The sequence below is a fragment of the Brachionichthys hirsutus genome, chromosome 17 (genome assembly GCF_040956055.1).
Source record: "Brachionichthys hirsutus isolate HB-005 chromosome 17, CSIRO-AGI_Bhir_v1, whole genome shotgun sequence".
Classification (NCBI taxonomy): Eukaryota; Metazoa; Chordata; class Actinopteri; order Lophiiformes; family Brachionichthyidae; genus Brachionichthys; species Brachionichthys hirsutus.
In genome coordinates, this window is record NC_090913.1 from 8379026 (window position 1) to 8405013 (window position 25988).

The 25988-nt window shown below is 45.1% G+C and overlaps 2 protein-coding genes across 2 annotated transcripts; one reads left to right on the top strand and one right to left on the bottom strand.

The window, feature by feature from the left end:
* Positions 1-50: 50 nt before the first annotated feature.
* Positions 51-9887, bottom strand: n4bp2 (NEDD4 binding protein 2). Its single transcript, XM_068751351.1, has 17 exons — positions 9662-9887; positions 7736-8708; positions 7369-7493; positions 7095-7183; positions 6882-6958; positions 6153-6293; positions 4719-5806; positions 3264-4631; positions 2862-2947; positions 2560-2605; positions 1975-2189; positions 1769-1884; positions 1241-1372; positions 785-959; positions 479-647; positions 225-348; positions 51-146 (listed from the first exon to the last, which is right to left on the bottom strand). The coding sequence occupies exons 1-17, from the start codon at positions 9885-9887 to the stop codon at positions 101-103; spliced, it is 5196 nt and encodes a 1731-aa protein (XP_068607452.1). The 3' UTR covers positions 51-100.
* A 2169-nt stretch (positions 9888-12056) lies between these two features.
* pds5a (PDS5 cohesin associated factor A) lies at positions 12057-25226 on the top strand. The gene is made up of 32 exons (XM_068750673.1): positions 12057-12170; positions 14836-15039; positions 15161-15247; positions 15336-15433; positions 15576-15702; positions 16292-16372; positions 16493-16633; positions 17029-17144; positions 17267-17361; positions 17499-17644; positions 17773-17924; positions 18255-18368; positions 18602-18683; positions 18789-18837; positions 18976-19115; positions 19588-19703; positions 20205-20310; positions 20486-20646; positions 20865-20988; positions 21094-21252; positions 21344-21412; positions 21546-21682; positions 21846-21969; positions 22222-22426; positions 22541-22655; positions 22772-22904; positions 23353-23472; positions 23614-23676; positions 23876-24024; positions 24110-24191; positions 24291-24541; positions 24859-25226. Exons 1-32 carry the CDS (start codon positions 12057-12059, stop codon positions 24860-24862), a joined length of 3864 nt encoding a protein of 1287 aa, XP_068606774.1. The 3' UTR covers positions 24863-25226.
* Positions 25227-25988: the final 762 nt, after the last annotated feature.

Sequence of the window (25988 nt, forward strand, 5' to 3'; positions counted from 1 at the left end):
TCATATCTGCAGAGGTAGAGAGAGAGTGTGTGTGTGTGTGTGTGTGTGTGTGTGTGTGTGTGTGCGTGTTGTCCTGCGAAGCAGCTTGAATTCATTCTTCTCACATCAAAAAGACCAACAGGAGACCTGGCTTTGAGTCAGTGAACCTGAGAGATAAAGACAGGTGAAAGGGTGGGTGAGGTTGTCATGCATGTGTGTTTTGCATATTGTGTGTGTGTATATACTTGTAGTGTCTGTTGGCGAGGTAGTCTATGACGGCAGGGCGGATGCGAGCCACGCCCCCTTGGCTGTGGTTCCCTCTTCCTGTGATGACAGAGAGCTGAGGTCGACACAAACCCTGCTCACACTCTGCGCAGAAAGAAGCCAATGAAGAACAAAACAAGCGTTCAGGTTAAACGAGTGCAGCCGCAAACCCACCCGCGATTCAGCGCTAAGAAAGAGAGCCAATTTATCTTCTCTTGTACATATTGTTCGTTACCTGCGGTTTTGTCCTGTAAGACCTGTGCAAGATGCTCCAAGGCCTCATTTACATGCAGCCCATGGAGGTCCAGGATGTTATTTGGCAGCAGCGAGGCGTTGACCCTCTCAAAAATCTGAACTGCTGCACGGTGATTGGCTTCGTGCATCCGCTTACCGTGCAGGTGTCCCTATTAGAGGTGGAGAATTTTATCTGCTGTGATGGCAGAATGTCTCGACGACAACAAAAAGAGCCGCAACAGTGTAATCCCACATCCCAATAGAAATATACTTCACAGGAGTTGCAGTAAAACATTGGGATCCTCACCTGCTGTGCATAGAATGAGGCTAATTGTTTACGTCCTTGCTTGAAGGCCTCTGCAGCCTTGGACAAGCTCTCAAGCTGTCGGCATTTCTGTAGGCTGGCCTCGGCCCGGAAGTCTTCGTACTGCGGGTCCTCTGTGTCTTGATAGTTGGGTACATTTGACTCTCGGGGTTTCTGCCTCCGACATTTAAAGAGGGACAAAGTTATCAGTTAAATGTGTAGTTGTACAATCGATTGAAGATACTGAAGTTTTAGCAGTAACTATGCTTCCATTTTTAGCGTAAGTATGCCTGACACCGTTATCAGACAGTTTGAGAAGTGAAGAAAAAAAAGCTTTGCTGTGATTGGAGTGAATAAAATAAATGGTAAAATCCTAAAGTACTTTTGTGAATCTGTAAACTGAGACCGGTTTTAACGTTCTCTCTGTTCCACTGCTCGTTGCGTTTGCTTTGTGAATACCGTACCCTTTCTCGGTCCTTGCTTGCCGGTCTACGGTGGTCCGACTGGGGTGCCTCTGGTGCGACCACGGTCTTCACGGGCTCATTGATCAGCAGCGAGTGAAGGAAAAGCTCTGTCTGGCTGAGGTTGTAGCTGTAAATCCATAGAGAGATGTCTCAGGAGCATAGAACTGTACATCAGCTTATAGTTACAACACATTTATCTCTTGATAATTCAGTGCCGGATTACTTCACCCACCTCAGACCAGAAACATATTTGAATTCTCATCACAGTATAACAATGAAGTACAGCCGATATTTATATAGTGACCCTAACCCCCAGGTGTGGACAATTCCATGACTCACAGGGCACTTTGATCACTTTTCTTATTTTGGTAAATTCCATTCTGGGCTTTGGAAAGAGCCAGTGGAGAGACGCTAATATGAAAAAGTAGATTCTCTTAAACATTAGTTGTGGTCAGTGCATGTGCAGCAGCATTCTGTTTCAGACAACAAAGTTTCTTCAGACCTAATGAAGCTGTTTTCTCACTTGTGGTCTCTCAAGATGTCTTGAAGGAAATGCCGGTCGATGCTGGGAAAGAGCGAGTACAGCTGGTTTTCCTGTAGCTGGGTGGCCCCATTACGGCGGTCGAGACCTGCACGACTCTGAAAGAAGAGTTGAAAGGAGTTAGGACAACCAGGTAATCAATACCGATGACGCTTCACAGAAAGGAAGTGGAATTGGTTGTGTGCTACCTTTGCCACGTTCTCCTGCAAAGCCCGTTCCTCCTTCATGATGTCTCTGAGAGAGGCGTGTGGCTGGGAAACACTCCAGTGGTTCATTAATGGCATCAGACCACGGACATCGTCTCCTAATGCAGAGCCATCTGCACCTATTAGGTAAGGCGCCGATGGCGTCTGGTCCTGCGGTCCAGGTTTGGCCACCCGTGACTCACCCCAGCGTTCTGAACCTGCACATTGAAAGGGTGACAATCAATGCTTGAAAAACTAAATGATGCTGTGTCAGCCAGATGTTGTAATTGGAAAGAATGGCAGCTTAGTTTATTTGAATGCTAAAGTGGCTCCGTTAAAAGGTAGGCTTTTCAATTCAGGGTGAATCAACAAAATAAACAGAGATAAAAACCTTCATGGTTTAACAACAGACTGAGATCAACTGCTGGAATGCAGGTTTATTTTTGCGTATGTGTGCATTTACTTAAATTGATCATATGCTGCTGTTATCGTTCCATGATGCACTAGGGATTTTGAAGTTTAAGCCCAGTGTGTGTGTGTGTGTGTGTGTGTGTGTGTGTGTGTGTCTGAATGTACGTGTGAACGTACTTTCCTGAAGCAAATGAAAAGAAAGCAATGCTCGTCGCTGCTTTTCCTGTAAAACGGTAAGCAAAGCAAAAAACGTGAATAAAACAATGATACTTTACCAGCATATAGTTTCTTAAAACATTATCACGAATTTGTAGTAGTTATTCGGCTCCTTGATGGATGCGACAGCAATATTGAATCTACTTTTTAAGTCATTTTTGATCAATGCCAGGGTGAAGCATCTGCAGATTATAATTCTGTTCTCTGTATATTTGTGCTAACTGCGATGTAGTTATTATAGATCATAAAAGCTGGCCACTCACCTGAATGGTCGTCTTCCACTTCTGGTGGAGCAGTTTAGCCAGGTTCAAATCCATCTGCACTGCATAGTCATCAGAGGAGCACGAGCCTGAACGCAGTAGAGCAGGGAGAACGGCTAAACAGGAAGGCGGGCTCTACGCAGCAAGTGATCAGAGATTTTTGCTAAACTGTGTTTTTTTTTTTACTTCATTCTACACATAACTAATATTATTTTTCTCTTCAAGGACAGGCTGACAGCAGATTTTCGGCTAAATACAAACACATTGGTCTCATAGATAACGACACAAGACTACGGGAGGAGATGATGTTTGAGCGATGAAGTTGATGACCCTACATTAAGGTCATTTAAGCACTGAATCTAGAATCTGAGAAGTTTGTTTCGGTGCCTCCTGTGTGATATCTACCTGGGTCAATGCCAACAGGACCAAACAGTTCAGCTAGCTGTAACGCTACTTCAGTGGGTAGCTTCAGCTCCACGCTCTGGATGTCCAGGTGTAGAAACCTTCCCTCTTTGATGTGCCTCCTTTCAGACTTCTCTTGCTCTGTCTGTCGTCCCTCGCTCTCGATCTTGTCCGGCTCGGCCTGCGGCGGCCGGCGGACGTCTTCGGTGCTCAAGTCTTCAATCATAAAGCGATCGTCCACGCGCCCACCCAAAGCACCGCCTTCTGGGTCGCCTTCTAAAGCCGCTTCTTGTTCAGTGTCGTTAAATAGCGCTCCCGTTTGAGCAGACCCCGGCAAGTGTGAGGCTGCGTCAGGATGATCTTTCTTTTCAATGGGAACAGCTGCAACTGCAAAACGTTGCACGTCAGCGTTACTGGAGTTCTCATTTGCAGCTTTTTTAGCCCCAAAGATCGACCACTGAGGCCCCACCTCAAGTCCAGCTGGCCACGGTTCAGCGTGATGTTTGTTGAACGCATCATGACGCATCCCGGTTTCTACAGGGCGGCCGGGATCTCCACTCAGACCGGGAGCGTCCTCGTCTTCTTCCCCTACTGCCTCACCCTCGTCGATTTTCTCTGTGTCGTCTTTAAAGAACTCCTCTTCAGAATCGAGCAGCAGGTTAGTGGTCCATTCCAGGTCCTGATGGCAATCGTCATACAGATCCTTCAATGTATCGAAACTAACCAGTTTGAAATGGCGGCTGAGAATGCGAAGACTGTCAAGTCGGTCTTGAGTCACAAGCTCTCTCTCCTCCACCTGTGTGCTCTTCTCATGCCCAACATGGTAGGGCACCTCTCTGTGGATGGAGGAATTAACTGCAGGAATTATAGCCGGCAATCCCGGTACAAAGCGGGAAGAATCACCAGACAGCACGACAGCGCCGCTCGGCTGGCTGCACGCAGCGTTCGAGCTTCCACCGGCGCTCTCCTGATGATTCAGGCGCCAAACGAGGGCAAAGTCTTGAGGTTCTGTCTGTGCATGGCAGCCCGTGTCTACAGCAGGAAGTGGACACGGTGGCTGTGGCTGCGCTTCAGACTCAGACTCAGGAAAGAGTTTAAGGTTTTGCGAAAGGCTCGGGCTGCAGTTAAGACTGGATGCAGACTTGATATCTAAAATGAAGCTGTTCTCATTCTGAACGGTGTCGTCAGGACACTCGAGGCTATTTCCTGAAGGGGGACAGTTCTGAGTAAAGGTGAGGGCGAGCTTGCAGTGTCTCCCTGATCGACGGCCCTGACGCCTCCTATCCTGACTGCCTCCACTGAACGCTCCGACACCCTCAGACGTAGGACTCTGAATCACTTCACCACTGACATTAGACTCAAATGTAGTCTCTCTGCTATTCTCTGTGCACTTGTTCGGGTCCACGTCTGCAGGACTATTATTTTGCTCTGTACCAGCCGCGTCTTCAACACTGCAACGCTCCGCTTCATTATGGTTTACATTTGCCTCTACAGGTTTGGAGAGAACGAGTGAATCCGCGACATTTTCTTCTCTTTCGCTGCTCACTTTATTTTCAGTCCGAGGTGCTTCGCAGAGATCGATTGGAGGCTGAGTAACCTGACAGGATTCAGCGGTCTTCCAGTTTAACACACAGTCAGGTAATTCACTTCGGCTGCTGTTATTCCGTTCCGTGTTTTGCTCTCTCTCTTCACTGCTCGATCTAATGCGACAGGATTCCACCAAACTGCAGCCGGCTTCCTCTTCCTTCTCAAATTCTCCTCCAGAACTCAAGGACAGGGAAGACAAAGGGGAAGAGCCAGTTTCGTTGGCTACACCCGTCTGAATGAGATCAAGGAGCTTCTGAAACTCCGTCACATTGGGGCCTGACTGCGCTTTTGTTACTTTAGCTTCTTGAGAGGCTTCGTCTTTATCTCCCCGTCTTTCTCTTCTCCTCGCCTGACGCTGCTCAAGTGATTCCTGAGAGGGCCAATCTCCAACAAAACCCAACACCTTAATGTTTCCCTTCTCTCCATCGTCCCTGATAATCTCATCTTCTGCTGCTGCTTCTTCTTCCTCTGTGACCGTTTTCTCCCTTGCCTCGCTGTCTGACTGGTGAGCATCTTTCACCAGGTCAGCAGGCTCCGTCCTACTTGGCCTTTCTCTCTTCACGCTTTGCCCAATAGACTCAGAGAACATCATAGTAACTTCATCCCCACGATGATCTTCGTTCATCACCAATTCAACGATACAATCTGGGATTTTCTGATCTCCAGCTGGATGAGCGCGCTGCAATTGGGCTTCTGAGTCCAAATCCAATTTCCCAAAGTTTACGTCATCGTTTCCGTCAGACACTTCTGGGTTTTCTGGGGGACTTCCAGTAGGACGGATATTGAGGGATTCCGTAGATTTATGGGTGGCATTCTCCGGTATTTCTGCTTCACTGGGATGATCGATGGATGACACGTCAGGGAGGGAGGCAAACAGTTGTGGGTGGGATTGTTTACATTCCTCTGTTGATTTAGGCAGCCCTATGAGGTCAGGACAAGTTGCTTCAGAAGATACCAACCTAAAGAAAACAGGAACGATATGAAGGTTGGAATCATCATGACAAATAATGGGCAGAGCAAACGGTCAGTTACTCATTAAAGTTGATTGTAACGACAGTTTTCATCAAAAGGCTTTTATTTACTATTTGCATAATGTATCTTACTATCAGTAGCATCTCTCAGAATGTGAATGTATGCGTATAAGCACGCATCAGTGAGGTTGGGTCACACGACCACACATCAATATCTGCTGAGCAGTTTACAACTAAATCAATGGCCGTTCTGCTGCATTCAAATGGACTCATGTATATGTCAAAACAGACACAAAGTGTCGCGTGTAGCTTGTAGCAGATCAGCGGCACTCACGGTGGACTTCTGTTGTTGGAAGCAAGGCGCTGTTTAAAGTCGGGCATCTGTGAACCAATGATGGATTGAACTGTAACAAAGCGCTCGAATCCGTCGAGCATTCGTCGGATTTTCTCCACTGGCACATTGTGTGAAGTGCGTCTGCAAGTGCATAAGAACACACATGAACAAATGGATACTGGCATCTCTCCTCCACCAGTTCATCTGCCTGTACGCTCGTCTTGGCCTTTCTTTTACACCGACCACTTCACTGGATGGCTGACTTAAACTCCTGTCTCTTCTGCAACCTCCATTCCCTCCATCCTCACTGTTTCACTGTCCTCCTTCACATTCACACATACAGGATGTACAGTGGAACCTCGGTTCTCGAACGAAATTTGTTCCGTAACACTGTTCGAAAACCTAAAAAGATTTTCACAAATTTAAACTATATTTCCCATAAGAAATAATGGAAACCAGATTAATCCGTTCCTACGCACCAGATAAATTCCCAGTTACAGGTCGATCAAACTGAACCTAATCGGCCTTCGTTTGCGTGTCTACGGTTCGCTTCGGCGCCACTCGTGTGTTCGGACTCCGAAAATCTGTCATTTTAAGCTCAACTGTTTTGGTCAGGACACAGTCGTTCGAGAACCGAGGTTCCACTGTACATGTGGAAGTGCAGAAAAACGTTCAGCTTCCCTTTGACATGAAAAGGGAATTTTACTGTAATTTCTCTCTCTCTCTCACCTCTCCAGTTCTCTGGGCTTGTTCTTCCACCAGGTGTCCGGTTCTCGGAAGAGTATCTCGTATAAATGTTTCATTGCCTAGGACAGACCGGTTACAAAAGGGGGCTCAAACCTAACCCATTTTCATTTTCGTGAACTGAGTTATTGACAAATGAACCTGTTCCCACATGCAATCTGTCATCATATTATCTGTACTGCATGCAAGCTGACTGACCTGCACTACATAGGGTCTCATCTCCCAGCCCTGCATATTAGTGTTGTCAATGATGATGGGGCTAACACCCGTTTCAAAAGCTTCCTTGGCTTCAGAATAAAGTTCATCCAAGAGAGAAAGGGCAAGAAAAAAGAAAAGACGTTGTGTTACTACAACTGCAGAAAAACAAGAAAACACTTAAACAGAAACAATTGTAAGCAACTGCATATCGAAATATTGATTCAACTTCGTCAAGGAATTTTGAAAAGACAGCACATCGGTTGTTGTTGTTTACCTCGTTTGTGGTTCCACTCATGGGCCTCCCCGACAGCAGAGGGGTCAAACTGATATTTTCCATGGCGATAGAAATAGTCATCGGTGGACAGTATAACACCAGCTGGGTTATGCTCAACTAGGGCCCTGCACACATACAGACATGTAAACATACACAGTGTAGCAAAAAGTCCAAAAGTCAAAGACGCTTGAGAAACTGCAGCTTTTACAATGTTTCTAAATTTATCTTTCTGTCTTGGTAAAAAAAAATCCTGCTTGTTCCAAGGTTGTGGCTAAATTATTACACACACACACGGTATTTACAATATTATATCACGTTAGCAAAACATTTGTTTGTATTGTTAGTGAGGGTAAACCAATAACCTTACCTTGCCGTGGTTGACTTGCCAGAGCCTGGAGCGCCACGGAGTAGCAAAAGGACCTTCCCTTGCAGTCGAATCCTATTGTGCTGGGCTTTAGTTTGAGGGGCTGGCAGGACCCAAGACCTCGGAATACTGGTGACAAGTTCGAGAGGAACTTGGCTGACGGCGCCCTGACCCAACCAGTGAGGATGCCTGGGCTGGCCGGGCCAGTTGGACGGTGACTGAGCAAAAGGGGTAATAAATGCTGGCCGCTGGTTTTCATGAACCCAGGGGGTAAACGCCGGTGCGTCCGTATTCCAGGGTGATTGCAAGCATCCAAGTGGCTCCTGATTCGATAGGTTCGCCTTAGATCTTGCTCCCCCGACCATCACTTTAGAGGGCATTAGCTCAGTCTTATCTGAAAGAGCGTATGACAGGTCTTGCTTTTTATATAGTTGAAAAGCCGAGGGACGTCCTGAAGACGTCAGATCAAAAGGAGGCTTTGGCCTGTCTGCGGGCGTCTCGGCTATTAAGTGTGTGAAATCAATCACTGGCTGCTGCTCCTCAGCAGTCTTCTCTTCCAAAGAGCTGATCTGATCGAGTGGGGAGGAAACACCAGAAATGTGCTCAACCGAGCCTTGAGAAGGATCTCCAGAGCCGGGCTGCAGACTCGGCTGAAGCAGCTCAGGGAGGGCCTGCTCTGGGATTGGTGGTGACGGGGAAGTAGATAAATACTGGTTGTTGTCGTGTTGCTTGGTGATTACTTCTAGCTCCTGATCAACAACCAGGTCCAGCTCTTCTGACAGGAGGCCGACAGCCGAAGGAGAGGAGGGAAGCCGTGGCGATCGAGATGGGTCTGAGTCTGGTGACGATTCAGAAAAATGATGTTGGCCAAGCAGAGCTGCAGCAGTGTGCTCAAAACCGGAGACAGAAGAGCATGCGGGGTCTGCGACTTCAGCAGCCACAGACAGCTCCAAAAGTGAATCCATCGCATTTTCAACTGGAACACAAAGAAAGCGAAGACACCAAGAAAAATGATAGAATGAGTTGAGTTAACTCTAATTCATTTAAGCCTTTAACATGCATGCGTGAATAATTGTCTCACATAAAACAATAAAGAAAAGCCACGTCATAAAAACTCGCAGTGTCACCAACCCACAATCATTACAGTAACAAGAACAGCAGCATGTGTGCGCTGGACTGGATGAAACCTGTTTGCTTCTACTGTTTGTTTTCAATAAGTGAAAATAACAACTTAGTTTAAGACTTTGCTACGGGAATTAGTTGCAAAAATAACTCTGCTGTAACCTTTGATCTTTATACAGTACGCATGCTATTTAGGCGCTTAGTAGATAGCGTGTAGGTGTCTCGGGCAAAGAGCATAAAAATGCAACATCTATGGCAACATGAGGAAAACTGCTCACGTTGCCAGGGTGATGAATGTTCACCATTCCACAACTCTTGTGTCTAGGCCAGCCTCACGCAGCAAAGAGAAAAAACAACTCCTCCTTGCAGTCTGGCTGATCATGTGTCATGTTCCAGAATCAGGATGAATGCATCTTCTTGCTGCACCTCACAGACAGGTTTCCAACAGCAAACAGCAAATGAGGGCAGCTCTAACTGAAGACTGCTCCCACATCTCACGGGACGTACCATCAAGAGATTGTGAGAGTCCACGGAGAGCAGGATTACTGCTGTTATTAAAACTGCTGCAGGACACACTAATTAATAATAAATAAGATCCAGTTGTATCACCTGAGAAATACATTTGTCTTATTACATGTTTGGAGATATTTTATATATCTTTGATTAGGAGAATCATTAAATCGAATTATGAAACATATTCTTGATATTTGCAGTGGTGTGTTTTTAGACAAAGTGCAATAAACCCCATACGAGCTAGCCAGAGAATCAGACAGCACAAGTCTTTTACTATTCCCAGGATCCAGATACCTTTAAAGTCACACTCGAACAGCACCATGTCTATAACTTCGGGCTCCAGGTGTGAGAACATTCCGTGCAGGTTTTTCACGAGTATCTCTTTACGTGAACTGAACAGCGAGCCGCCGGATCCCCCATAGCGTCGATTGTCCGTGTTGTAGCCGAGGCTTCCCTCTTCTGGCGGCCCACCGGGGGGGGCTCTGGCCGGGCTATGGCCGCTTTTCTTTCTCCGAGGCATTCCGTGACCGTGGAGCGGAGCCGCCGGCCTATCTGGTTGAGCTAACTGAGCAGCGAAGGCTTCTGTGCGGGTGATCCAGAGGTAACTACACGCTCCTGTAAAGTAACGAAACGGTATCGATATCTAACTGCACACCAGGCGGTGAAAACACACGCCAAAAAAGATAAATACTTTTCAAGTCGAGCAAAAATGTGATTAACCGGAAGTCAACACAATGACGTCGATGTTGATTTCCGGTTTTGAGATTCAAAACGGTGTTTCAATCAATGGCTGCTGATACTGTATCTAAACTGGGTAAGGGTTAATAAAGTCAAATTAAAATTAGAAATATTTTGTTTCCTGCGTTCCAAATATTAATATGCTCGAAGCACAAATATATGAAAATAACTAAAATACTTTTTTTTAAGTAGACTTTGGTGATGAGATTTGAAATGCAAGGGATACCCGTATAAGAAAAAGCTGTATTTCATGCGAAAAATCCAATTCAGTTTCTACCTTAAAAACAAGTTATATATATATATATATATAAAACTTGTTTATATATATATGTATGAAGGGAAAGTTTAGCACACATTTTTTTGGTGGTTTGATCACTTTTGGGGGGATTAGTATCGAATGTGAATATATATTTTACCCCATGCTTGTGGATGAACCCACACTCCAATAAAAACACACAGACAATGCATTAAAAGAAAACATCTGCAAGAAAGCCATGACTGGGATTATGGTGGTTTAAGAGTTCTGTTATTGGCTGGTTACTGTTTATCAGCTGTCAGATAAATCCGGTGGAGTCTACATATAGAAACATTGTGATTTAATGCATGGATTAGAGTTACATGTCTCTCAACATGGGTTGTTAAATGACTATAACACCCACAACCCAGACACATCTAAATGTATTGTAGTACAATTATGCACAAATTCGTTAAATATTGTTGAAAGAAGTCTTGCAGGACTGCAGAAATGTCACACCATAGTTTATTTGACATGGTTATGAATACAATTTATGAAGAAAATGTGCAATTAGACTGAAGGACGTGAAGTGTGCTTCTGACTCCCGCCATGTATTTTATATTGCAGTGCCTCTGTCATACCGAAGGGGGCGCTCTGTCCTCATCCTTCACATAGAACACTGACTGACTGAACGGAGAGAGCTTTGTGCCGAAAACTAAACCCAACCTGTGTCAGACTAATGAATTAAAACGGCCCACTTGAGAGGTAAATACTAGCGAGGAGACGCTTGGCAGATATCCCGCGGATTTATTCGAAGTTGCGTATTCGAAAAGATATCCATTTTGCATTTGTTAATGTGTTCTAAATCCTCCGTGGGGGCAAGTTGCTGGTGAGAGGAGCGCTCAGGGCTATGGTAGCAGCCCTTCTTCGACTGTAAACTAGCGGCAGTACGGAGCCATGCGTCGAAGTTAAAAAAAAGACAGTAACAAGTAAAGCGGCTTCGTTTTTAAACTCCACAAAGTAGTTGCATTTGTTGGAAAATGAAGGAACTGAGCACGACCGTAGCCATTTAGCCACAGACGAACGGACAGTTCACTTCCTCTGTGATTGTCGATAGCTGGTGATGTGACGGGTACCCGAGTAGTTTGCGGCCTAGAATAGCAAAAGTAGGCTAGCGTGTTAGCTAGCAATGCTAGCCGCTCTCTGCTAACATTGGTTCCTTCACGCAAAACATTAGCCGCTAGCTAATGATGTTTTCGCTGCGCGTAGCTAGCTAGTTTGATAGCATGAGCTATACCGGCTACTTGTGTTGTTTTAAAAAAAAAAAATTCTGACAGCGCAGCAGATCAAATGGTTGTTCTGTTCGCGAAGCGGACGCGGAGATAGTTTGTGTGGCTAGCGATATGCGATGCTTGGGGAGAAACGTACGGGAAATACGGAGATGGTGTTTAGCTGGAGTGTTTAGCGTGCGGTCTGATAGCATGCGCGACGCGGGGTTAGCCCCGTACTTTCTGTACAACAAGTACTCTTCACGAGGATGTTATCAAGCATGAAGGGAGGCTGTTCACTATTTTTACGACCGTAATCGATAGTTGGCAATGGAGAATGATGCTTGATTTGGGGTTTCGGTGAGTGTGATAGCATGGCTGTGTTGAACTTTTGTTTTCTGACCCATAGAGGCCAGTAGAAGACCGTGTGGATCCCACATAAACAAGCATGGAGTTCCCACAACAGCAGAAACCGGCGGGGGATGGAAAAATCATCTACCCGCCCGGAGTGAAGGAGATTACAGATAAAATCAGCAACGACGAGGTCGTCAAACGATTGAAGGTAGGCCGATGCCGTTCGGAGTTATTGTAAATATATGCGTCAACCTTATTTATCAAGGTCCAGAATCCGGCACAATCCCAAAAACCCTTATAAATGTGTGAACTGTGGTGTGTTAAACCTTTCTTACACGGGAGCATTTCTCCTCTGTGAGCACACTCAGATTATTCTCCCCCCCCCCTATCATGGGTCGCCACAGCAAATCAACGTTCTCCACTTCACCCTGTCCTTTGCATCGCTCTCCCCGAACACCAGCCCCTCTCATGTCCTCCCTCACTACGTCCATGTATCTTCTCCTGGGTCGTCCTCTAGTCCTGTTCCCTGGCAGCTCCATCCTCAGCATTCCTTCTACCGATATAGTCCCCGTCTCTCCTCCAAACCATCAAACCATCAAAGCCTGGCCTCTGTCCTCATCTCCAAGACGTCTAACCTTCACTGTCCCTCTTATTGTCTCATTTCTAATCCGATCCAACCTGGTCACCCCCAAGGAGAACCTCAGCATCTTCATCTCCACCACCACACTCAGTTACTGCAAGTAGAAAACCTTGCTAGATGGTTCTCCTCCTGTTTGGATAGAACTGAAATAGTTGAACCCTTGTGATTAACTTGGATGATGAGGCCCTGTGTCGTGGGGATAAATGTTGCAAATAACTTGGTGTCACGCACAGAATTTGTTTAACTCCATGCAGTGGGTGGAATATCCATTTCGACGTTTCAACTTGTTTCCATACAATATGCAAATGTTTAGTATCCTTCTTCTTCTTCTGCCGCATGTCCTTAGACCTTCAGCTCTGTTGCAGCGAGCCGGTCCGGTGTGTCGTTATCCAAGCTAATTAGAATAGTCACAAATAGATTTTTTGTGAATATGTAGAATTTTGTAATGTTTCCAGTTTTTACCTGTGATGCACTATTTTGCTTTCAGAGTATTTTAACTGGGCATAGAGCAGTTGAATGAAAAGTTGTGAGATTAGAGTGTTTGATCATCTTTTTTTTCGTGCGTTAATGTGGTAGACAAACATTTGAAAGTTGGGTTCTAGCATTCCCTGCAGGTCTTTCCCTGCTAAACCTGTAAAGTGCCTTGAGGTAACCTTCAGTTGTGATCTGACGCTATATAAATAAAAATGAATTGAAAGCACCTTACAAAGGCTGGATCAACAGGTTCCAGTAACTGCCTGATTAAAATGAGCGTACAGGTTCACCTTGCAGCCATGTGGAATTACAGTACACCGGTTACCTTCCAAATTATGGACAAACTTATGCTAAATTATGCTTATGAAGAAAGGCTCTTCTGAACGTTCAGTGTTGCCGATCAATGTCCCGAGTTGAGATGAGATCATCTGTAGCAACACATCCAATTCAGTATCTTTTAGATTTTATGTCATCAAACTGTTGGAGCATCTACAAAGACGAAGTTTAAGAACCATCCTGTATTCACGCGTTTCTTCTTTTCAATGTAGTAAGACGAGATCAAATTTGTTTTAGCCTTAAATTTGCTTTGATTTTTGGGGCTTTCTGCATGTGTAGTGCCTCCGCCAGCTGGGTTGTGACTGTTTCTGCTAGGAACGCAGAGGTGTGTGTGTGTGAGTGTGTGTGTGTGTGTGCGTGTGTGTGTGTGTGTGTGTGTGTGTGTGGTGTTCTGCAGCCTGATCCAGCAGCTTTCCCCATCCCCCATGCCTGCTGGCTGCTTGGCGGTTAAGGGAGACTCACTGCTCTGACTTGCTTCTCTTATGTGCACACGTAGAAGTCGTCACACTTCCAAAGGAAGTGGTTAGGGTACGTCTGACCAACGTTGGGTTAGTACTGAACACTGTACTGTTAGAAGGTATCAACAGTATAACGTTGATACTACGACAAAGATGCTTTAAAGCTGTCTGTGCCCAAAGACGCATGTCTGAGTGAATAACAAAAGCCACATTCACGCAGTCTTTTCGTTTTAGGGTGGTACTGGTTTGAATTCTGCATGGAATTTCTGTATGAACATAATGAAAGTATAATGGGGGGGTCTATTGTGTTCTCCTCTGTTTTTGCGTTTAATGACAGTAATGTCACAGCGTTATAAACTATGGAATCTTGTGAGATGCAAAGAAATCTCTTTTTTGTGTGCGTATGAACGACAGAATTCCAGAGTTATATCAGCCAAAGAAACATATGAAGTTGGTCGTGTGGGTCCGTTTTGAATACCTGCTAAAAGAGCAGGGGGTCGAGGAAGAGAATAGATGTCCGGTCTGCAAAGCCTGCTGCCGGAAAGTCGCTGTGAAAGGCTTCGACGTGTTTCCTGAGTCCGGGAGACGAGTAACCGAATCCAGCATGTATTTTTATAGAACCTGACATGTTGTTTACCAAATCAGACATTTCATTGTGCCAGCTTTGTGGAAAAAGGGACGTAGAATCTCCATTATTCCTTGACTGCCTGTCAGACAGTTCAAAGAGGGCCTTAACACGCAGGGAAACGATACAGATTGATTTTTGTTATGACAGGGAAGAACTTAATTTCACGTAGCTCTCTGTTTTGCTACCAAGTCAGCCGTGGCCTGTGGAGGCTTGGACTCCACTAGACCCGCATGAAGAGCTATTGTAATTGTACTACTGTGAGACGCTGCCCACGCCTCCTCCCGGCCCCCCCGGTAAAGGTTCACCGCATGGTTAATATTGTTGACCTGTTTCACAGATGGTGGTGAAAACCTACATGGACATGGATCAGGACTCTGAAGAGGAGAAGCAGCAGTATCTCGCCCTGGCTCTCCACCTCGCCTCAGAGTTCTTTCTCAGGAACCCCAATAAAGATGTACGGCTGCTGGTGGCCTGCTGTCTGGCCGATATCTTCAGGATTTACGCTCCTGAAGCCCCGTACACCTCCCACGACAAACTCAAGGTTATGAACTGTCCTGAGAAAACGGCCCAATGCCGTCATATTAAAGGATTAAACCCTCCCCCCACGTTCATTTGTTCACACAATCGACTCAAATGCAGTTTTTTTTTTTTTTTTTTTGCAGGACATCTTCCTGTTCATCACCAGGCAGCTAAAGGGACTGGAAGACACCAAGAGTCCCCAGTTCAACAGATACTTCTACCTGCTTGAAGTGAGGATCCGCGCTCTTTCTCTTTCCTACTTTGATTCGAGCTGCTGCTGAGGGAATAACATTTGCTTGTGTCGTTTGCATCCTCTAGAATCTGGCGTGGGTGAAGTCCTATAACATATGTTTTGAGCTGGAGGACTGCAACGAAATCTTCATCCAGCTTTTCAAAACGCTCTTCTCTGTCATTAAGTAAGGCCAGTAAAGACGTGTGGATTTTATATATTAATACAAGGAGTAGTGAGGATAATAATGTTTTTTTTTGGCTTTTCTTCCATGTTTTATTAGACGACGCCTCAAAATGTACTCTTGTGTGTTTCTGTGTTTTCTGCAGTAACAGCCACAACCAGAAGGTGCAGATGCACATGATGGACCTGATGAATTCGATCATCATGGAGGGAGACGGAGTCACACAGGAGCTGCTGGATACCATCCTCATCAATCTCATCCCTGCACACAAAGTAGGAAACAGGAAATGCAATCGCACGTCGTGTTATCCATGCTGTATTGTAGTATTTTGTATGGCTGCCCTTGTCTGTGTGCACATATCTAACAGTCTGGCGATGGTCTATCTACATCTCAGCGGTCAGCAGAGAGAATTAATTAGATTGTCATTTTACTTTAATCCGGGATATAGTTTCCATATAAGGAAAGCATTCATTCTTTCAGATTTGTTTTTAATTTTACCGTATTGTAATTTTGTATGTGAAATTTGGCTTTTGCGTTCTTGCTTTATAATAAAATGTAGTAGTTATAGCTGGATATTATTTGTTGACATGTAGGTTTTTGCGATCATTACAACTTGAACAAAAAGCCTCTTCTGGAAATGAAGTGATCTATTTTGTGATAGATTGTTTTTAAATGAACAGCTTTTCTCAACTAAAGTTTTGCTTTAAAAAATATACATTTATCTTGTATATCTCTCCCATGCTCAGCTATTGTTGTTGTTTTTCTGTTGAATACAAACCACAAGCCTTAGGTTTTCATGCACTGATGAATGTGTGAACAAGGCTGAATGAACCAATCAATATTGAGCTTTTCTTTCCACAGAATCTAAACAAGCAAGCCTACGATCTCGCCAAGACTCTGCTGAAGAGGACTGTTCAAACGATAGAGACATGCATTGCAAACGTGAGCGGCAGACTCATTTCTCGTTTACTTAGTTTGTTTCGTTAAAAGCTGCATAAATCCTGGTCTGTCTCTACAGCGCTTCTTCTTCTGAATGTTTTTTTTTTCTTTTTTCTCTTTCAGTTCTTCAATCAGGTGTTGGTGATGGGCAAATCATCAGTCAGCGACCTTTCGGAGCACGTCTTTGATCTGATCCAGGAACTGTTTTCCATCGACCCTATGCTGCTCACGTCTGTCATGCCGCAACTGGAGTTCAAACTTAAGGTTAGCATTGCGCCGGCCACCAGGTGTTCGAGGCTGCACACCTTCTAGAGAAAGTGACTGGACGCATGAAATGAGCTCACCTTGCAGGTTGAAACGAGGGCCTGCTGACACACCGTAAACACCTATAATTTTCACTAGCTAAATAAGAGACGCACAAAAACATTTGCGGTAATGACAGGCTTGACGTCAGTCCTGCAGCAGGCGTCGCGTAACCAAGGTGATGCCGATGTTGTTGTTGTCAGAGCCCTGATTGTTGTAAAAAGTAAACTGAACCTGTTCCTGTTGCCAAGGAGTTTAACCGACATCTCCTATGCTTTGTTGCCTGCTCTCTGATAAGATAAGCCCCAAACACGCACCGAGCATTTAATTTCATGCCTTTCGTTTTGTCCTTGTAGAGCAACGATGGCGAGGAGCGTCTGGCTGTTGTGCGGTTGCTCGCTAAGCTGTTTGGGGCCAAAGATTCCGAGCTTGCCTCGCAGAACAGACCGCTGTGGCAGTGCTTCTTAGGACGGTGAGCTGCAGGAAACGCACTCGTGTTATAAGCTGTCGCTATCATACTCGCTCGCCCGATTCATCAGAATGTAACGCACAATTCAGCCGTCTTCATTACATAAAACTGGCGTTTCGCTCCAGGTTCAATGACATCCACGTTCCCGTCAGGCTGGAGTGCGTGAAGTTCGCCAGCCACTGTCTCATGAACCACCCAGACCTGGCCAAAGACCTGACAGGTGGGATTTCTAACGTTCTGACTGTCCCGCTGGAACTCCTCTTCCTCGCACTCTCCCTTTCTTTCTTTCTTTCTTTGCACATTATCCTCCAAACGGAAATGTGGGTCACATGCGTCCTCTCCATATTGTCCAATCAGAGTACCTAAAGGTGCGTTCCCACGATCCAGAGGAAGCTATCCGCCATGATGTCATCGTCACCATCATCAATGCGGGGAAGAAAGACCTCAACTTGGTCAATGACCAGCTGTTGAGCTTTGTTCGTGAGAGGACCTTAGACAAGAGGGTGAGACAAATATATACTCGTGTGGAGTGGCAGTGGTGAAGACACGACGGCAAGACTTTCCCCTCATTAGGAGGCTGCTTTTATCACACATGCTAATATTTGTTTGACATTACATTGCCCCCCCCCAGTGGCGAGTACGTAAGGAGGCCATGATGGGCCTGGCTCAGCTTTTTAAGAAATACTGTCTGCATCACGAAGCCGGGAAAGATTCAGCCCAGAAGATCAGCTGGATCAAAGACAAACTGCTCCACATTTACTATCAGAACAGCATCGACGACAAGTGAGCAAAAAACACACAGATATATAAAAAGATTTGTGTTTCAAAGATTATTGTCATCAAATTAAATTTTGTAAAATGAAAAGATAATTTCTAAATCAAAACTGAAAGTGACAACCAATCTAAGGACTTGACAACCGCTGTAAACATGTTCTCCCCTTCTGGTTCTTGGCTGCGAAATATGAATATTATTGAATGTTTCAACCACTTTCTCGCCCTGACCTGGTTGATATTTTTGATGTTTCAGCCCGTGTCGGCGTGACTTTGGTTACTTAATTTAGTTTACTCCCTGATGTCCGTTTTCACATAATTCACAATAACTTCTCTCTACAGGTTGTTAGTGGAGAAGATCTTCGCTCAGTACATGGTCCCTCACAATCTGGATACGGAGGAGAAGATGAAGTGTCTCTACTACCTGTATGCCTGCCTGGATACAAATGCTGTAAAGTCAGTAAACATGTCATGTTGACTCCTCAGAGCAAAACCCACGTTTTTAAATCGTACACGTGCACACTAAGCTGAAGGCGCTCATTTCCACCTTTTCATGGTTAAAAACACAGCTATCTATGGTCTACGACAGTAAACACTCTGAAATACAAATACATTTCACAAAGATAGTATATCCATTTTGTCACCTGTCTCTCTCATCTCTCTTGGTTTTGTTTGGCATTTCTTCTCAGGGCGCTGAATGAGATGTGGAAGTGTCAAAACATGTTGCGAGGTCTTGTCAAAGAGCTGCTGGACCTCCACAAACTGCCGGTTGTGAGTTAACACACACGCGCGCACACACACACACACACACACACACAGAAATCTCCATCTTCCTGGTTTCGTAATGCTTATTTTTCTCACTTTTCGTCCTGGTAGTCAGAGGCCAATAACACAGCCATGTTTGGGAAGCTGATGAGTATTGCAAGTAAGTTGGACACTGAATGTATATTTTTTTTCAGCACACACACACACACACGCACGCTGTCATTTCTTAGAAATAGGAAACTATATCATTGCATGTTCATTTGACATGATTTGTAGTTTTTTAATGTTGTGCTTTCAGAGAATCTCCCAGATGCTGGTAAGGCCCAGGACTTCATGAAGAAGTTCAACCAAGTCCTCGGCGAGGACGAAAAACTCCGAGTCCAGCTGGAGACGCTCATCAGCCCAACCTGCTCCTGCAAACAGGCGGAGATCTGTGTGGTGAGAGGACGTACACTTACCCGTTTGAGATGCATGCCTTTAACGGTTCGGCTGCAAAAACACACAATGTTTTAGCTTATTTTCCCTGCAGAGGCCAAGATGCCCTCAAGATAGCTTTAACTATCAGAGGACTATAAGAAAATAGTTAATTTAATCTTCTTTTTTTTAATGCATCCGCATATTTATTCCCCTCAACAAATATTGTGGTGTCAGGAAACACCGATGGTATAACACGGTTAGCTACGGCACGAATAGCGTCGGTCCATATCGAATTATACATATTTGGTTAAATATAAGACAGAAAAACATGCAGCTTCTGTGTTTGGTTTTATCATCGTTTTAGTTGTCACGTGATGAATATAGGAAATCTCCACCATGTTTGGATTTCAGCAGAATTTGATGTAAATGTTTACGTACAGGCACAATTCCATGAATTGAGATATAATTGATGTACCGTTTGCATCATCTGCAGAGGGAGATCACTCGGAAGTTGACTTTTCCCAAACAACCCACCAACCCATTCCTGGAGATGGTTAAATTCCTGCTGGAGCGCATAGCCCCAGTCCACATTGACTCTGAGGCCATCAGGTTAGTATTACAGAGGGGTTACGCCTCACAGCACGCCGCACGTGTGAGCAGAAGCCTAAATGTTCAAATCAATGAAGTGGCTAAATAATTCTGATCGAGACCGAAGGAGATGGAGTAGAATTGTGTTTAAGGTCGGTCTTGGATTCGTGTCAGAGCAGAAGTCAGTGTTCCTCTCTCTGGATGGAGGAAGCTATGAAGCTCATTGCCGCCACCACCATCAGGCTTTTCTCATTCACTGAGACACCTAGTGGTGGTTGGAGGTACTTGCAGGCCTTAGACGAGGAAGAGATTTAACCCTTTTTTGCTTTCTGGAAAAACGCCATTAGTGAGGAAGCATGCACGCCGAATGACTTCTTCTGGTTATTTTAGGCCGCGTGTTGATTTTTGTTATTCTTAATACATGAAATTAATTTCTTAAGTGGGCAGTTTTTCATGTAATACACTTGGGCTTAGATTAATTTAGTCAAGGCATGTTTTTACTTGTTGTTTGTTGTCTTTTAGCGCCCTGGTGAAGCTGCTAAACAAATCTATTGAAGGCACAGCTGACGATGATGAGGAGGGTGTCACCCCTGATACAGCCATTCGAGCTGGCCTGGAGCTACTCAAGGTATTGAGCGTGGAACAATCACGCTGTAATAGCAAGAAGGAAACGGCCAATAAACTGCATGTTTAATTGTGTATGACTAGTTTTAAAAGGTTCAAACGGTGAGATACTAGATTATACGTTATTACACGAACGAATACGAGAAAGTAAATGGGTTCTACCATTTCACTCTGTCTAGGTTCTGTCCTTCACACACCCCACAGCGTTCCACTCGGCAGAAACCTTTGAGTCTTTGCTTCAGTGTTTGAAGATGGAGGACGAGAAAGTGGCCGAGGCAGCCATCCATATCTTCAGAAACACGGGGCAAAAGATTGAGACGGAGCTGCAACAGATCCGATCGTAAGATAGAAATGATGCCGTGCTATAAAGTGCAAGTAATAAAATAAGAAAAATCAGTTTCATTTTGAAATGAGGATTATCTCATTCTTCAGTGATGCTTCGTAAAAGGTGAAAGACGTTAAAGTATGACAACGATGCTGCAGAGGCGCATTTCTGGCATTATTCACTCTGAAAGGAAGGGTCTCTTCTTTTTCTTAATGTCTGCTAATGTCTGTCAGGACTCTGATACCCATCTTGCATCAGAAAGCCAAGCGGGGGACCCCTCACCAGGCCAAGCAGGCTGTTCACTGTATCCATGCAATCTTTAACAATAAGGAAGTGCAGCTGGCCCAGATCTTTGAGGTATAACGTTTCCTAATCTAGTAGCTTTCATGAATACGTTTTGTTAAAATGCATTTAACCTCTTCTTTTCTTTTTCTCTCTCTCTCTCTTCTTCTTCACTCCCAGCCTTTGTCACGAAGTCTTAACGCAGATGTCCCAGAACAGCTCATCACCCCCCTTGTGTCTCTGGGACACATATCCATGCTGGCCCCAGATCAGTTTGCTTCCCCAATGAAGTCCATTGTGGCTAATTTTATTGTCAAGGACTTGCTCATGAACGACAGGGTGTGTGGAGTTCAAACTTTGTTTAAGTAACACTTTGCAGACTGGTTTGTGTTTTTGTATCTTTGACTGCGACGCCTCTTTGGGTCTCCAGACGGTTGGAAACAAGAATGGGAAGCTGTGGTCTACGGATGAGGAGGTTTCTCCCGAAGTCTTGGCTAAAGTGAGATGAACACACATCTACAAACAAAGAATCAACTGTTGTTGAATGTTTCTGTACGAATACCGGGATGATGTGTTGTAAAGATGGACGGCCACTGCTGCCCAATGTTTTTCTACTCTTCCTGTCCTCGCAGGTGCAGGCCATCAAGCTGCTGGTACGTTGGCTACTAGGAATGAAGAACAACCAATCCAAGTCGGCCAACTCCACCCTGCGGCTGCTGTCAGCCATGTTGGTCAGCGAGGGAGACCTCACGGAGCAGAAGAAGATCAGGTCATTTAGGGGAGATCTGTGGGGGGGGGGGGGGGGTGCGCAAGAGCTTAACGTCTTACTTTGGGTTCAATCATTGGAATGAATCCTGCATGACAAAATCTGGGGTGCGGTGAGAGAACTACTTTAATTTGTGTTTATATGCACGACTTCTTCCTCCGTGCAGTAAATCAGACATGTCTCGGCTGAGGTTGGCCGCCGGAGCCGCCATTATGAAGTTGGCCCAAGAGCCCTGCTACCATGACATCATCACGCCTGAACAGTTCCAGCTCTGCGGACTCGTCATCAACGTCAGTTTCACCGTCGCATCCTTTCGTTATAGATCTGTTTATCATTGTTCTAACGCTTTGGTACACTGAGAGTAGCTTATTGAGAGAATGTACCCATCACTTATGCTATGAGCAAAAGCCATGAGGTTCATAAGTAATGCATTACATGCATAAAAAGGGGGTGGGGGGGGTGGGGGGTCACACTAACCGGTGTTAATTGTGCTCTGGCTGCACGGCGCTTCCTTCACTTTGCTTGTGCCTTCCTCTGTGCAGGATGAGTGCTACCAGGTTCGTCAGATCTTCGCTCAGAAGCTGCACCTCGCGCTTGTGAAATTGCTGCTGCCTCTGGAGTACCTGGCCGTCTTTGCCCTGTGTGCCAAGGACCCGGTGAAGGAGCGCCGCGCCCATGCCCGGCAGTGCCTCCTGAAAAACATCTCTGTCCGTAGGGAGTACATCAAGCAGAATCCCCTCGCTCAGGGTCAGTGGTGGCGTCGGTTACGCCGGACTGCTGCCGCCATTTGGTTTATTTGTTCAGACCATGAAAGAGTACATATATATACCGTAATGTAAAGTACACTCTCTCTTCCTTCAGAGAAACTGGTCTCCCTCCTTCCTGAGTATGTCGTTCCGTATATGATCAACCTGCTGGCCCATGACCCGGACTTCACCAAACCACAGGAATACGACCAGCTAAAAGACATCAAAGAGTCAGTTTTACTTGTATTTTGTGAGCATTGTGAAAATGTCTTTATATATATAAAATAAAGACGGGATCAGACCAAATCCGTGACATGAAACGTGTTTGTTGTCCTCGTGCTAATAGGTGCCTGTGGTTCATGCTGGAAGTGCTGATGACCAAGAATGAGAACAACAGTCATGCTTTTCTCAGGAAGATGGTCGAGAACATCAAACAGACCAAGGATACACAGTGTCCTGATGATGCAAAGACCAATGAGGTAAATAAAATGTTTAATGGCCTTTTAAGGCAGGCGTGTGCAAGATACAAACAAGTTTATTTGAGATTTGAGCAACTTATCACTAGCATAGTGTTGACAGTTTTAGATTTTATAATAAATATATTTATAAAATGATTTACAGCTGGCTCTGCACCTTGATCTGGCGTTACCTGAACCCATCAAACTAACTAACTGCCGCTAACTACCAGCATAGAGAAAGAAAATGATGTGAAGGACACTTTAAAGGATGGAGGCACATAAGGACAGATTTTACTCTAAAGCGTTCTTAATATGAAGTACAAAAAAGCCACTATAAATGTTGACTGTAGCTTTATCAGATAGACCGCTGGGGTGCGTGGGTAATGTATGCTAATAACAGGGGACGCTCTCTTTCAGCATCCTCCCATCGAATGTCTTTACCTGACAGTGTCTCACGTTGTGGTTTCAGAAGCTGTACATCGTCTGTGACGTCGCTCTCTTCGTCATCGCCAATAAGAGCACCGCGTGTCACCTGGATTCTCCGAAAGACCCCGTCCTACCTTCCAAGTTCTTCCTCATACAAGACAAGGCAATACACACACACACACGTAGAAACGTGCACCGACACACAGCATAATTTAAAACTCCTAGTGATGAGTAGTAGATGAACACAGAGTGACATTTTAGTGGCTTAGCAGTTCATGTTTTCATCACCGCTTTCTTTCTGCAGGACTTCAAAAACGATAAAGAGTATTTGTCGACGGAGATGAGACAAATGCTGCTCACTGGAAAGGTAACTGCAAAAAACACTTGATCGTTTCACGTACGCTGCAAACTGTAGTGCGCCGTGAAAGGTCCTTTTAACGAAGCAACCCCCCCCCCCCACGGTGTGGGCAGGGCGGGCGGAGAGAACTGAATTATCGTGAATACTTTTACACACAAAGCGATCTCAAATATGACATTCTAGCCAGTCCAAACCTTTCGTTGTGCAGCCGAAACCAGCTCCGGTGTTGGGAGCTGTGAACAAGCCTCTGACGGTACCAGGGAGGAGGGTCTTCACCAAAACCACCGTCGCCACGGATACGGTCAGCAACACCAGCACCAACTCCCACCCGCTGAGCGCCGCGATCAGCAAGAACAGGTACGGACGCTCTCGCCCCCCCCACCTCGCCGCTCACACATGCCAAAGTAGCGCGTTCGTACGTGAACACCTCTTGTAATAACAGCAACGAAGCGACCGAGTCACCGGAGAGCCAAGCGCAGGAGAACAATGAGAACCCCGTCATCAAGAATGACGAGGTCAAGAAGGTAAGCGCAGACGGGACGCTCAGGGGACGGCTGGAATTACAGTTCCTGCAGGTTCATTTAGATTGAGCCTTCTTACAACTGCCCCCCCCCCCCCTGCAGGACGAGTCGAGTCAAATCAAGACCCCTGACGCCGAGACAGAAACATCGACTGTCAAACGGCGCGGCCGTCCACCTAAGACAGCAGCCGCTGCGCCCGCAGCAGCCGAGAAGGCGGGAGCAGCCGCGACAACGGGGAGCGGAACCGGCAGGGGAAGGAAGAGGGCGGCCGACCCGTCAGAGTCGGCCAACAGCAAGACGTCAAAGCAGCAGCAGAACGACGAAGGATCAAAGAGACAGATCGATTTGCAGAGGTGAGAATGTTTTCAAGTTAGGAGGGGTGCGGCGAAAAATCGATTTGGGCTTCGCGCCTAAAGGGAAAAATTAAATGACCTAGAAACGACTTGACAAGTAGGCCTGATTTTATTTTATTTTTATATCTTGAAATGAGCATGCTTAAGTTTTGAGGTCACACAGAAATGTCATCTTCCTACTTACCGTATATCATGCTACCCTTTTATTGTTTAAGCTAATGAGGATTATGCCAGTGTTTGGTTGTCCTGTGCATCGGTGTCATTTTCAGTCCGTTCTTTGATGTTTTTATTCTTCCTACAAACGTGTTGTTTTTCAGGTAAAGAGGAGAAGGGTGCAACTGAAGTCAAGACTGTAGAGAAACGGTCCAGACCTTCCTAATCAGCACACACACACACACACACACACACACACACACCACTCCTCCCGATCTAAAGCTTTCATGTACACATTATGGACCTTTCTTAAAACACACCACTGACATCCTAGAGGGGTTTAAATCCCTTATAGTTATGATTTGAAGCTTATTGTATGTAGGTCTTACTCAAAAAAAAAGCAAAAAAACATTTCCTTTGTGTGTGTGTCGCTCTTTTGCGGAGCCATTTTTAAGAAAAACAGGATGGACATTTTACAAACGTTTTAATCTGGTATGATTGTTGCTTATTAAATTACGTGGTAAAAATCTTACGATCTGTGTCCTGACCTCTTCCTTCTTTTGTGTGTCGGTTTTTATTTCGACTCGGTTGAATTTTGTACTTGCTGATTGGAAAGAACTGTTTAACTCCGAGTACCCAGGACCTGACAGAATCACAGCTAATGATAAAAAACTTTGAGATTTGTGTATTTAACAGATGTATCATACTTAATTTTTTATAAACTTTGGTATTTGTTACATGACATAATCTTGTTGTAGCACAGACATGGGCAAACTAAGGCCCGCGGGCCAAACACAGCCTGTTGGGCTATTTAATCTGGCCCGCCCAATTTATATCATTAAATAAAATGTTATTGTAATTAAACCTCATTCATTTGACCTTTTCCCTGTAATTTGTACAGTGAGCCCTGCATATTCATGCTTTGCTGCCTGTAAAAGGCCAAATCCTTTCATGTAATGTCTTTTACATGCCATTTATATTAGTTCACACAAAAACTCCATCTTTTCCTGACCCCTCTACCAAACTTTAGAACCCATTGTGGCCCGCGAGTCAAAACGTTTGCCCACCCCAGTAGCATCACAAGGCCACAGGAAGCCTTGGTGTTTCTGATTACCAGTGTTAATGGACACGTGTTCTGAGATCTGTTAATGCCTCAACTCGACTGCTTACTTAAGGGCTCTGAATTTGAGCTCTTTATTAAGTACTTCACTTTCGGATGCATGAATATTACTGTAGAAGTATGTGTTCATGTATTTTATTTGTACAGTATTTTGTTGGCTTTTTGTGAGTGGAA

Bases quoted from the DNA above. Each gene is read 5' to 3' on its own strand.
- n4bp2 (XM_068751351.1), bottom strand. From the start codon at position 9,887: ATGCCTCGGAGAAAGAAAAGCGGCCATAGCCCGGCCAGAGCCCCCCCC. The intron at 7,184-7,368 runs GTAAACAACAAC...TTTATTCTGAAG, and splicing joins TGAGTGGAACCACAAACGAG to CCAAGGAAGCTTTTGAAACG. The intron at 1,885-1,974 runs GTAGCACACAAC...CTCTTCTTTCAG, and splicing joins TGCAGGAGAACGTGGCAAAG to AGTCGTGCAGGTCTCGACCG.
- pds5a (XM_068750673.1), top strand. From the start codon at position 12,057: ATGGAGTTCCCACAACAGCAGAAACCGGCGGGGGATGGAAAAATCATC. The intron at 15,040-15,160 runs GTTATGAACTGT...TTTTTTTTGCAG, and splicing joins CCTCCCACGACAAACTCAAG to GACATCTTCCTGTTCATCAC. The intron at 16,634-17,028 runs GTTAGCATTGCG...TTGTCCTTGTAG, and splicing joins AACTGGAGTTCAAACTTAAG to AGCAACGATGGCGAGGAGCG.